The 14397-nt window shown below is 34.2% G+C and overlaps 1 protein-coding gene across 1 annotated transcript; it reads left to right on the top strand.

The window, feature by feature from the left end:
* Positions 1-269: 269 nt before the first annotated feature.
* Positions 270-13333, top strand: LOC130640970 (uncharacterized). The gene is made up of 8 exons (XM_057447591.1): positions 270-411; positions 6383-6415; positions 6788-7094; positions 7940-8135; positions 8331-8777; positions 10723-10845; positions 11179-11449; positions 12226-13333. Exons 1-8 carry the CDS (start codon positions 392-394, stop codon positions 12599-12601), a joined length of 1773 nt encoding a protein of 590 aa, XP_057303574.1. The 5' UTR covers positions 270-391; the 3' UTR covers positions 12602-13333.
* The last annotated feature ends 1064 nt before the right edge of the window (positions 13334-14397 follow it).

The following is a 14397-nucleotide window of genomic DNA, read 5'->3' as shown; positions in this document are numbered from 1 at the left end:
GATGACGTAAATTACATTTCGTGTTTCCGTAGCACGGTGCTTTTTTGCGTACAGACAGACAATCAGAATACGGCTAATGATATTATAGAAATACAGCATATAAGCTTTACGCCATAATAAAATTTACAGGAAATCCCCAAGTGCAATAAAAGAGACATTTCCATCAAATCTAATGAATTCTTTACAAGTCGTTAACTTTTTTAAAAATAATGCGTGAGATTAGTAGAGAAGAAAAACAAAATAAAGTTAAAATAAATATTACCAAGAATTCCATTGTTTTTTATTATTGGTGTGTTATAAACCACATTATAACGTTAAATAAAGTTACCACAACATTATTACCACGTAAGAAATGTTATAACAACAATCTGATGGTGAACAGAAAAAAAAAATGAGTTATGAGAACATGCAGTAAGCGAATTTTAATTTTTTAAAATGTCTGTAACACTTTTTGCGTTGAACTTTTTTTATAATACCAGGGAGAATAAAAAGAGTCAATAATAACAGTTTCTTTTCCATCCAAGACATACACGAATTTTTTTAAAAGCAGCTCAGAGAGGAAAGTGTTTTTCTTTTCTCTGAATTAATGTGGATGGAAATATTGAATTAATTTTGTGCTGTATTAATGAAAAACTTAAAAACATTAAGGGATAAACCACACAGTAAGCGAATTAGCGGCGCAACATGCACAAAATGCCGTCGTGCTGTCCATAGCTCGTGATCACTAAACTTTGACATATTAAAATGAGCTCTATACGAAGGGGAGTTAAATTTCAGTGCTTAACCAAGGAGGAGTCTCAGGTGGCTAGAATTCTGTTTCAAAGACAATGATTCTGGGTTTTCAAAAAGCAGCTGCGAAGTCTAAGACTTTGAGTGACAATTTATAGCAAAAAACTTGGAGAAGTTGGTCTACTAAATACCACAAATCCTGATTTTTTAATGTCAAAAATTCTCCAATAAGCAACATTTTAATTTGCGGACGATATTTTTTTCACGAAATAGTAAATATGGATTTTTTTCTCTCCAACTGGCCAAAGAAGATAAAATGAAAAAATAAACAAAATTAATCAGTTTTACAGGTATTTAATTTTAATATTTTAAGACTTTACAATCAAGCTCTGTATATACAGCTTTAACCTTTTTAATCAACCAATTCTTAAGCTTTCTTTGGCTTTAAAACCATGGAAAACCTGGATTTCAAGATCTGTCTCGACAGCTTAACCTCTTCCTAACAACCTTTCAATTGTTTAGAAGAAATAAGATGATTTACGTAATAGCCTTATTAGTGGATTTTAACCCCAACCTCATTTCCAGGGCATTTTTCTCCTTTAGATAAATTTTATCCGCGGGTTCAGGAGCCACGAGGTTGTGTTAACCCCGGTACTCTACTGTTTTGCATGTGTTACGTTTCATTTTCTTGTTTCAAAGTACATGTTTATTTCTAACGACATGAAAGACTTGTTTAATAAACAAGACTCATCATTTTTTCCATAACTGATATCTTTGATATTTTTGACGACAGAAGGGAGAGCGCACTAAAAAGGCAGGGCTAAACATCAAATCGCGCGAGAACAAGAAAAAGAGAAATGTATCCTTTTTATTACCAGTTTTAAAATGCGATTAAAAAACATAAGTAAGAATGACAAGAAAAGACCTATTGTCACAGAGGACTGCATACTGTGCGCTATCATGCATGTTGTAATCAAAAGAATTCTATTATATTCATTTTGAGATAAGTAATTTCTTATGATCTACGAACTACGAAGCAACAATTTCATTTACAAGCAGCTCGCAACATGGCTTATCGTGGTGACAGGTAAACGTTATACATTTTATTAACATTTTGTGTGTAAATAGAGTGGATTGCAAAAAGAAAAAACTAGTTAGAGGGAACTGTCTTTATAGAAATTATTTATGTTTTACTATTTTTGTTAAATATAATTTCTCCTATATATACCTAGTGTCGCACTTTAACCCTATTCGGTCCGGGGTTTTTCGAACATACTATGACCGGGGGGGGGCGGATTCCGCCCCCCCTCAATAACTTTTCATAGGGTTGTTCAAATTGAATCAAACTTGGCACACTTATAGTACGTCATAAAAGGAACAAAATGGCGCCAAAAAAAATTTGCTTGCGTCAGCACATTTTCTGTGACGTCATCAAAAGCTTTAAAATTGTTAAAAATGCCACTATCTGCTTAAAATACAATTACTTTTGTTCTAGAGCGAATTTTTACATTCTGTTTGAAGTTTCTGAAAGCTAAATAAAAGTTATTTAACATATCTTCCGGTTTTTACATGGATCGGATAAAAAATTGCCAAAAATTGCCCGAAAATCCGTTTTTTTCCGATTTTCGGGTAAAATGCGACAAAATCGGGAATCGGATTAGTCACGTGTTTAAATTATTCAAAATGATTCTTCTTGATGAAACAAAGATGTGTTGCAAGTTTCAAGTTCTAAGGATAATCCTAACAGGAGTTATTATATTTTCCCCATTATAAGGATTTCATAGAGATATTTAAGGGTAGTTTCGAGTAATGGCCAATATCAAAGCCTCTGAAAGGTATGGGACCTAAAAAATTAGCATGCAGGTGTCTAATAGATAAATGTTGAAACTCAGTAAGTATCATAGCCATATAACAAAGCAATCAGGAGTTATTAAAAAAAAACCGTCAGGGGGGGCGGAATCCGCCCCCCCCGGACCGAATAGGGAGGCTAAAATATCCTGATATCAGCTGCGAAAATCATAAGACAGAATCACATTTTTTTAAAATTACCCTGGGTTCCTTAACGTTGTTCATCGTATTGGCTAGCGCTAAAAATTGTGAGGGTGACACAGCTAAACATCCTCGTAGGAAGGAATCATGACTTGAAACTGAAGAAAATGCAAAGAAATACCATAAGTAGTGCAAGTGAAAGAAAAGAAAGTTTTGAACAATTTCTTTAAATTTGATTTACAAGATCCTACAATAAAATTTAAAAAACAGAAACCCTTTTCTGATGTCTGATGATGAATGATAGACCCACCCGAATAACATTTATTTTGTGAGTTTGAGCTACCTAGTATCATGCCACCCCAGAGGCACATTTGTTATTAAATAATAAAGTAATAAAGTATATAGAAGTAGCTATATACATTGTGTTTATGTAGCTTTCCAAGCATTCTGCCAATAAAATAGTTAGTAAAGTATGCAAGACATCGCATGTTGGTCAAATATGTTGTCACAAAAAACAGAAACCAATTTCTTTTTATCGAATATCGAAACCTGCCTTTCATAGTAAATTTCTGTAGATTGTCAAGATTCTTTTATTGTAGCTGGAAGACCTGTAGTCTCATCGTTACTTCGGCGAAGCAAATACAGTTGTTTAGCATTTTTCAATTATTGAAGTTATAAGACTTTTACTTATTACAAAAACCATGGTTTTTCATAGTTTAGTGACAATAGGGTAAGAACGAAAAGTTTACACACTCTGTGAGACATTGAAAAATTATAAATCACAAAATCGCTAATTTAAATTTAGATAATGTAAAGTTAATCCTTATGAAACTTTTTCGATGTTATTCTGTATCACCATACTTGTCGAACAATGAAATTTCCTGCAAGTGTTATCAAATATGTGTAGTTATAAGGCTAAAAACTGTGATGCAATTTAAAAAAGATCTCAATCTTCTTTCACACTTAGTCTAGCTAGCTATAGCGAGAAAGTTTAATATTCAAACTTGATCCATTTTCCTAAGTATTAACTAATAAATGCTAGTTTCATCTTAAATGTAGCTATAGGGTAGCTACGCTACCTGTAAGAACAACATTAAGCAACGTCAAAGTTGTTCTCGTTTGTAAAAATTCCCAGTGATGTTTCTGTATAAGTACCAAATTTTACGTGTATATTCCTTGCCAGTGTGAGTGTATTAAAGTGCCCAGTATATAGATCCGAAAATTGTGTGTTATTTGCTCACTCTTTACAAGTGACACCACGTAACAAAGAAACCGCATTTTACTATTTCCCGTAATCTGTACTGAGATTTATTTGTGATATATACCGGATTAAATGTCTTTAAAAAAAATTTTTGATTTAGGAAAAAAAATTGTTTCGGACGCACTCCTTTGTATGTATGATGCTGTTTATATATAAGAATGCTAAAAACGTCACGCTAAACATTTACATTGTCCAATCATTAAATGTTTACAAATTATGAGGATTATTTATAATTAAAACTCTCTCTTATACTGTAACTTAGAAGCAAACGAATTGCATACCGGAAAAACGAAACCTAGGACCCTAAAGGAGGATCCATGATGCAGGACTTTAAATAAGGACCAAATTTGAATGGGACTAAATGTTCACATGAAAATCATCACAAAGTTGATTTTTTTTCTATTTATAATCTTTATTAATAGACACGGTTTTTTCTAACGTTTGCATGCTAAAACCAAACACACTTGAAGCCTGTGAAAAAAACTTAGTTTGGGATAAATAAACAGAAGAACTAATTGGTTTCGTTGTTTTTGAAGACATAAATTTGAACTATCGTAATGATCCGAACAAGCGCCCTGGGTGCTTATTAAATTTTCGGATTTTTGCATCGGCGCTTAATCCAGGGGGGGGGGGAGGGGGGGGCTTAAAAAATGCTGGGCGGTTATAAATTTTTCCTAATTTTGTACAAATTAAAGACAGCGGTAATTTTCAATTTTGATTTTTTTATGAAAAATAAAACTGAACAAAAAATGTAACAAACTTTAGTCTTCCTAGAGTTCTCAATATAAAAAAGTGAAATTTTCAAAAAGCGCCCATTTTCTCAAGGTAGTTTTCCATTAAGCGCTCCCTTTTATCAGGTAGGCGCTTTTTCGAGAGAGGCGCTTAATAAGAGCTGTGCGCTTATTGAAATTTGAGGAAATTACCTGGGCGTTTATTCAAGGTTAACCAGAAAGGATCGATTCACGCTTTTATAGTCTCTGGCATAACTCGGCCGGGGTTTGAACCCAAGACCTTCCGCACTGTAGGCAAACGCTCTACCACAAAGCTAACTAAAATCTGTCCCGTTATTTGAACTCCGCTGATAGAAACTAGTTTCGCTTTTGTTCGAACGCTATAACACTTCGTGTATTTTTTATCTGCGTTGTGCATCTTTTACTATGGAGATGTCAAAAAGAAGCTTACTGTAAAAACATTGAATGAAAAGAAATAGAGAAATTGCTTTCTACTTTAGATATCTTATATGCAATCCCACTAAATACAATTTTGACTTAAAAATGAAGAAAAGAATTTGAAAGCTTTGGAAAACAACTCTTCTAGCAATCTGTTTGTCAAATTGAAGTCAGAAGATTCCAGAGACGGGAACGTGCTAAAATAGAGAGCTCGAATGTATTCTAAACGAATTGGATTACAGCAGTTTTTATGCGTTCCCTGCATAGCTAGACGGTTAAAAAAGGGAAAATTGCACATATTTTTCTAACACTTCCGACATTTTAATGTTTTCTGTGCAGAATAATAACGATGACGAAGAATTGGCAGCACTAAGCAAAACAGATGTTGAAAATTCCTTACAAATATTGAGAAAAAAAATTCTGTTTAATTGGAAAAGGGGTTACCAACTGCTGGATCTCATTTCTAAATTTTTTAATCACTGGTGGCTTTCCGTTCGCTTGCATTCCGGAAGGTTTTGGGTTCAAAACCCGGCCGAGTCATACGAGTGATTATAAAAGTGTATATCCATCCTTTTTGCTTAGCGCTCAGCATGAGAATAGGATTAATATCTTAGGCGGTTGTTTAGTTTAGCGGTTGTTGTGCTTGCACGACTTTTGTAGCTCAAATGGGAGCTTTAAATGTACTAGGACCTCCTCCGCAGGACCCTCATTGATAGCAGTTGCATTAGAATAATAATAATAATAGAAGCTTAATTACTAAAGAAAAGTTGGAAAAATGTAAACAAGCGCAAATAGCTAATTTATTGTTAAACAAAATAGAATAAATTTATTCAATACCGCAAATTCTCTAATTTACGGTATTGATTCAAGGTAATACCAAAATAAGTGTTGCCAATTCATCCACTTTTTGAAGAGTATCATACTGTAATGATCCGATTAAGTGCCCATCTATAATAGTAATAGCGCGACTTTACTGTACTCCAATTTATTTCTCAGAATCGATATAGAAAAGTAAGTGTCAGGTTTTCTTATGTAAGTTCTACCTAATACTGTGCCTAAATAAACGCTTTTTTAAAAAACAGTGTTTTATAAGCACCACAAGGATCAAATCATTGGAAAAACGAATCAACTATTAAGCAAATCAAGGAACCCAACAGCTTGTAAAGTATACACACTTGAGCGACATAAAGCCTTAGCCACGTGTTTAACACTTTTCCTTTTTGTTTTTTTTTAGATTTGAAATGGACGTGGTGACACAACAACCAGTGTGAGTTAAAAAAAATGCTTATACACATTTTTTACACAAAGTATTAAAATTCTAACTAGATTTTTAACCTAAAATCTCAGCTTGATATTTCTAAAAAGCTTACTGTTCTTCAACGTGTTACAAATGCCTAAGAAGGTGAACTAATGGTTCACAGCGGTGGAGTGCACATGGCCACAATAACTAAATGTGAACTTTAAATGTTGATATCCGTTTCATAAAAAATATGATTTATTTGAGAAGAAAAACATTAGCTTTTTAGCGCGCTATTTCAACATATATTTTGTGTAGATTAGCCAATCAAAGTAGGGAAAAAACCACTCATGTGATAAAATGTAGTTTAAATTCACATTTCTCATTTTCTTCATCTTATAGCCTTGGCAAAACATTCGCACCTCAACCTTTAATATCTTACCCTGAACGCGAGTCAAGAACATCAGGTGGCCTTTTCTCTATGCTTGGTGCATGCATCGTGGGTATTTGTATCATCATATTCTTCTTCCCGTTCGGTTGTATTGGTTTTATGTTCTATCCATGTTGCAGTCTGAAAGGAAGAGGAAAGTTTTTAGGAATATTGCGATCATGTTTCCAACAGTGTTGCTGTCGATGTGATTGCGTTTCACCTTTAACACTTTACCAAGCTATGTTGCGATATGAAGAAGATCCGTTAATGACTTCACAGGTTTGTGGCAAGCAATTTTGCATTTATGTTTTCGAACAATATGTTAACAAAATTGAAGTGTTTTTCCATGTTAAATACTGTTAAAATGGAAAGAGTGTAGTCGTTGGGAAATACTGCAAATTACACAGAATTACATATAATTAAAGAGAGAAAAGAATTTAAAAAGTGTAAAAAGTTTTGACCAGCGAGTATAATCAGTATAGTTATGCAAAAGTAGAGCTACTTTGTGAATGGGCAACATATTCCTCGGCAGCCAGCGGGATTAGGTCTATGGTTAACCATTCACAGTAGAGAAAGCACACATGGATGTGCCATGAGAAACAATCATCTACTTATACCTGCAACCGTACGTGTTATCGGCGTGCGACATTTATATATTGTCGAACGTAGTGTTGTGGGTTTGTCTGCAGCTCCCAGTTCACGTCCACGCTTGCAATATGTTAGTGATCAAAATAGCTCCACGTTTATATGAGTTGTTAAAGAAGTAGCAAAATACCTTATCCTTAAAGAAAATTGATAAAAAGATACCAAACCTTGTTTCAATGATTCACATTTTGCACCAACTAATTTTTAACCTTTATTTTTACTATGTATATAAGTGTTATACAGATTTGCTCGACAAAAGTTTTCTATTTCGCAAAGTGCTTAAATTTTCTGTGGAAGTGATTAATATTATTGCCCACTTAAAAAATTTTCCGATCTTTTTTATGCCAATATTTTTTACTGAACAGGTATTTACGTAGCTTGTCAACAAAGTTATATTATAACTAACCAAAAAGTCAATTTAACACTACAAAACACCTAATAAATTGTCTAAACCATCGTCTATTTTTTCCTTATTTCAGGACCTTATAACATCTGTGAGAAAAAACAAATTCATGATTGCCATCTTAGAAACGCTGACTACGCAACTTCCAAGCTTCTTTTTCACTTTCTTACCATCTGGTAGTTTGAGAGAGAGATTTGGGAAACTGTTGCCGTCTTCAAGTGTATTGGCTTCTGATTATGACATCATGCTTGTTCCTGATGCAGTAATCGTGGGTATGCACCTCATATATGCTACACATACTATACCCATATTTAGCTTTAAATAGTTACACCAAATATTCAAATGTACGGCAAACTAAATTAAACTAGGCAGGAATAATTAGAGGACTTAGTGTTAACTTTTCATGACAGATTTTCAAGACTTAAGACATCGCTTGTACTTTTTGTAGTAACTTTTCTTATCTCTAGGTGAAAATGGAGTGTCCGGTGAATCCCCGTCACCAGTGTTTCGTGCCCTACGTGCACCAAAAGAACATTCTGAGGGATACCTGTGGTTAAAGTTGGAAGATAAATATCTTTTGCAATGGGAGAAACATTGTTTGCGGCGGCATATTGACGGTGAAGGGTGCAGTTTATTATCCAGTACAAATATTCACGAAGTTATCTCTCATGTTTTAAGTAATTCAAAGGAAATTACTTCAGCAGTTGAACAACGGTATTGCGCGTTAGGAAAAGACACAAGAGTGACGTTGGAACGATCGGGTCCGGCGATGACGTTAAAAGTCGGTACTTTGACAAAGAATAAATTAATGTTCTGTGGGTGTACGTGCAGTTCAGAAGTAAGAGAAAGGTTACTGTTTCATGCTGATTTTACACTGGCACTTCATTGTTCGTACTGGCCATCAGAGGCAATGGGTATGCTATTTATTTCTAAAAGCAGTAAGAAAGATATGAAATAATTCGTATACACTGAGATAACCCTGTGTTATGTGCCAAAAACGAGACGCAAATACTTGTTTCGGATTGGGGAACAGGCGCGGATCTAGCAAATTCTTTTACTTTGTCAGAGCGTTGAGCATAAAAAAAAAATACTGGTGTCCTTGTGTGTTTTACGCCATAGCTTCAAAAGCTGTTGTTACTAAAACGAGTTTTACGCACACTAATCCGAAAGTTGTTTTTCTCAACAAGGTTGTGACACAAGGGAAAATATCAAGCCGTAATAGAGGTTAAATTTTATTCAAGTCTGAGTAATACATCTTTCTCAGCAGAGTTAAGTTTCTTCAGCCTCTTTCACGTTGCTGTACCTACAAAATAAAAAAACACATTTTTGAAAGGTGCAAGTCGTGCAAAATCAGCGATCAAAAAACACGCGCATTTGTTTATTACATTAATCATTGATCCACAATGTCATTGTTTCTTAAACCAATCATCTTCATTTTGCGAGAATTTAAACCAATCAGGATATTAAAAAATCTTAACCAACTTTTTAATCGACATGTTAGGCGAATTAAACTTTTTTGATAACTAAAGTCAATTTTATTTTAAGAAAAGAAATCACTAGAAAGCTTATAAAGCTAACAAAAACAAATAATTGGCTTAACCCATTCGCTATAGAAGACTTAAAAAACTTATCGAAAATGTTTAGCTTGATGCCTACTTAAAATGTCAACCTTTTACAATTTTTTGTTAACGAAATTTAATAAATCTTGTGGGCGGTGGTTATAAGTACAAAGGATACCACCGATATCTATTCCCTGCTCTCATCAAAAATATCAAAAAAGGAAAAACGAAGAGTTTATTTTTACCAGACTGTAGTTATAAGATAAACGCTAGAAATTAGCTAAACAAAAAATGTAGCAACCTGAAACCACAATTCCCCACAAAATTGACTGAAAACTGCTCTTCTCGGTCCAATATTTTGCACTTTTTTAATAGTTAAGATTATAATCATTCTAGCCATAGTAACAAATAAGAAGAAACACATAACTTAGCTATTATAGAAACAAAAAGGGTTAACAAAAAAAACTCACCTTAAAGCTTTTGTGCATAGATGTTTTTACATAGACATGAAGATAGTAATCTGCAGGTTAATTTCTTTGAATTAAACAAAAATCAACTTGTTTTTGTAGCATGTCAGGAAATGGTAACATAGAATTACATTTAATTTCCTCTAGCAATTCGGCATATATTTCATATATCCCATCAGAATACCTGGCTTATGAGCTGTTGCAAGCCATGTTGAGAATAACAATATCCTTCTGAACATGTGCCACCGATATTTATACCAAACGCCTATATTCTTTATCAATACCTAGAAACAACCCTGACACGGTTTGTGTTCTATAAAGTCTAGTTCCACGGTCAAACCCTTACGAAAGAACATACTGTAGTTTTGTCTAGAAACAGCCCTGACAGGGTTTGTGTGCTATAAAGTATAGCGCTACGGTCGAACACTCATCGAAGAACATAATATAGTAATACCTAGAAACAACCTTAAGAGGGTTTGTGTCCTAGAAAGTATATGTTTGCAGTCTTACATAAAATAGGTTAGGCCATCATCGGTTGATTGAACTCGCGTTGTGAGGTATGTGATATAGGAGATAAGGCGAAGCACGCCAATAAGTAGAATTTTGTTGCCAGTATTTTGGATATAATTTGAAAATCCTGGGACTTTTTTCGGAAATTTTTTCTCGTACATCGCAGCGTACTATTTCGCTCATTTTTTCTACTACGTTACACGATAGGGTTCAAATAGTCTAAATCCACGCCTGGGGACGTTCGAGATGACGAGTATTCAAAATAAAAGGAATTTACTGAATTTTTGACACTCCCATAAAATGTTCTTTTACGCAACATTTAGGCTTCTTCGACAACAATCGAAGACGGAATTGGCCTCCTGAGGAAGCAGTTAATACAATTCGCCGATTAGGCATTCATGTCGTACCAAAGCAATCGACGAACGAGCTGGTGAAGCTAACATTAGGTGAGTAGAATGTAGTAAAGCAATCCTGAAGTTAAAGGTGATAGAGAATTATCTTAAAAATGATTTACTAAGTACTCTTAAAAATTGCTCAATAAGCACTTGATATTCGATTCTACGTCTAAAATTTAAAAACTTCAACCAAAACAAAATATAATTAAAGTGTCTTCGCATAACACAGTAGAGACTTGTATATCTGAACAAAAGTCTACGTAACATACAAACTGACACAAAAAGAGATTTTTTAAGTAACATTTTTTGTAAGCCCTTACCTAAGGGCTTTAATAACCATTATAATCCATGCAACTTAAACAAAAGACTTTATATTATTCATAGAACAAGCAGAGTATACAACATATGGAAGAAGTCCAGGTTTGGAATGGAGATATTCATTTAGTCAAGCTGAAATTATTTTGTCTGATCACATACCGCATCAGGCACGAACAGCATACCTTGCTTTCAAAGCTATCAATAAACGCCATTTGAATCGAAAAGGACGACCAATGGGAAGTTATGTGCTAAAGTGCATTTTGCTTTCAGTGGTGGAAGAGAAAAGGATTGAATTCTGGGATGGAAACAATGAAGAAATCACTACAGAAGTACTAGTGTAAGGATTATCGAAGATTTGATTACATATGTTACAAATATTTAGTTTCAAATAGCGAGTACACTAAAACACATGTCGCAATACAAAGGCCACAAAGGACTTAATTTTCGCGTGAACTAATTCTCGGGAGAAATTTGCTGGAAACGTAGTTTAATTTTCACGAAGTTGGCAACTTTGCTAGAAATAAATTTCGCGAGAAATAAATTTAGCAAAACAAATTATTTTTCGCGAAAAACGAATTATATGACATTTTGTTTTTCAATTTTTATCTTTTTTCAAGAACTTTTATGTAGTAGACATAAAATTATTACTGTTGAAGTTGTGATTCACATATGTAGTTCTAGGTAAGTAGGAAGAAAAAAAATTACTGTAAATCGAACAAATCCAAATTTCGCAGGAAATAATATTCCTGAATTTCCCGAATAGCGAATTGAAAAAAAATTACGAAATTCGAGAAAAGGTAATTTTGGCGAAAATTAATCCCGGTTAGGTAGCAAATTAATCTGGAAAATTTTCTAATGCTCATATAGATTTTTTTTTTAAAATAACATAAATACCTTTTGTTGGCTAGACGACTTAAGAAGATTACTGCCTTTTTCTTGCCTCTATTGTGTAGAATGTAATGATCAAACGTAAAGGCAACTAAAAACAGTAATTTAAGACTAGTTGTTATTCGTGGTAAATACCACAGGGAAATGACCGCGGTACATATACATGTAGGCAGATAGACAGCGATTATTTTAATGTTGATTTTTTTCCATTTTTTATACACTTAGGGAAATGCTGAATCTTTTAAAGCATTATTTCGAACAACAAAGATGTCCCAATTATTGGCTTCCGAATGCATGCTTATTTGCTGGCTCGTTAACCGGAAGCGATATTATCAGAAAAGAGCGATTACTCGCAGAAATATTGCAATCGCCGAAGGAATACATAGCCGATCAGTGGTTAGAATACACAAGATGTCTACGAGTCAATTGTTGTTATTGTGGTTCAACTGGATGGGTTCCTCAATTTATCGAATCCGGTGAAGTAGTTGATATGCCAATGGAGCATGCAAATTTTTGTTGCTCGTGCAACTATAAATATAAGGATCGTGGTCCACTTTGCGGTGGTGCTTGTGACGCAGGACAAGACATGTTGGTGTACTAAATATTCCATATAGGATTGAAAGAGGCTGGTAGAAGACTAAGTGGGAAACCTATGCTAAAACTAAATAGAATCTTGTTTTACTTGTATAACAATGTTTTTTTTACGTTTATAGTATGACGTGGCAGACTTGACCACGTTTTTGTCAACATGGTAGTTTCAATTAGAGAGTTTTTACTGTGCTATAGGGTGCTGAACATGCATAAACAGGGTGTGGGGTGGATATTTTAAGGAAAGCCTTAATGGTTAATTTTTTCAGTTAAGTGACAGTTAAATTGCAATGCCATATTGTTTATTATTCAGTTCCAGTATATCGAAATTGTCCGAAGAAAAGAATCGGTAAACGAGTTGAATGCTTGGCTTGACTGAATAAATTAATAAACGAGGGTTGAAATAGGCAAGCAAGCTTGTTAACAAAAAATTAAAATTCTGAATTAAGAAAGAGAGGACGATTATTTCGTGCTCTAGAGTATTTGCGTAAAATTTGCTTTTCTGTCTCTATTCTTTGAGAAAGCCCAATCATGTAATTAGGGGATGATTTTAAGTAACATATATTTTTCTTTTGTTCTTATGCGCCATTTGATAAATATTTTTATTGTCATTGTTCATTTCACTTTGTTTCGCTTTTTTAACTAAATAAAAACATTTATTTACTTAAATGGGAATCGATTTTTGCAATGTTCATTCCACCTAATTATGTGGTCTTGTTTGTAAGAATACAAACACTTAGCATACTATCACTTATTATTACATACCCGTAAAAAATGCGGATTGTTAAATAATTCATGAATTCTTATCTCTTTAATAATAGCCGTCGTCTGTCTTTGTGTCCGCGAAAGCGGCGTCCCGTAACGGAAACACGAAATTTTTAAAATGTGCACGAATATCAAATGCGATATATTTTTATCCACTTTGTGGTAAATTTAAAGGACGAGCGAACGCGACGGGCGACCCCGTGGATTTTTCCACGGGTTAACGACTAGTCTATATTATAATACCCGTATACGTCTGTCTGGCTGTCCGTCTGTCACGCAAAATGGTAGCTTATCTGCGCAATAGCGAGGACCACGCAATGCGGTATAAAAAGAACGGGCGAACCCGTGGATTTTCCACGGGCTAACGACTAGTTATTAATATTGTTATTATTGAATTTTTATACTGGGTTCAAAATAGTTACACTTTAGTAACCCAAGTACTGCTATAAATATGTATCCTGTTTTATTTACAATAATAAAAAATATACGAAATAAAGAAATAAAAAGCATCTAACAGAAAGTAAAAGAGGAAAGATAAAATTTATTTATTTATTACAGATACAGGGGCGGATCTAGCAAACTGCGCATCATGACCTACTAAGAAAATTTGAATATACAGCTGGGGGTCTTGGGCGGAGCCCCAGAAGCTTTCACTGAAACAAGCTTTTTGCGAACCCTGAAATAGGCTTAAATGGGGACAAAAAACAATCTCGTATGCGGACGTTTTAGTCCTTGATAACAGAAACGAAACATTCTTATAAACGCCGCGATTCCGCATAAACACTTCAAATAGAAAAACAATGACAACTTAAATGTGTTTCGTTAGCATAAATCATTTTAAGACTGTTTCGCCCAGTGTCAGGGCTCGTCAACATGCCTAGGACAAACGAAAAATAGATTGAAAATATAGCTCGTTAAGCCCAACATGGACAGTCATACTGCCGCTTCGGAAACCAGGTACTGTCGGCTGGAGTCAGGCCAAGTCCGGAATAAGGAAAATTTATTTATAGAAAGAGAACAACAACTACAAAAAAAGAAAACAAT

The sequence above is a fragment of the Hydractinia symbiolongicarpus genome, chromosome 4 (assembly GCF_029227915.1).
Source record: "Hydractinia symbiolongicarpus strain clone_291-10 chromosome 4, HSymV2.1, whole genome shotgun sequence".
NCBI lineage: Eukaryota > Metazoa > Cnidaria > Hydrozoa > Anthoathecata > Hydractiniidae > Hydractinia > Hydractinia symbiolongicarpus.
The sequence above is the reverse complement of the archived record's forward strand: the minus strand, read 5'-3'. Positions and strand labels throughout refer to the sequence as shown.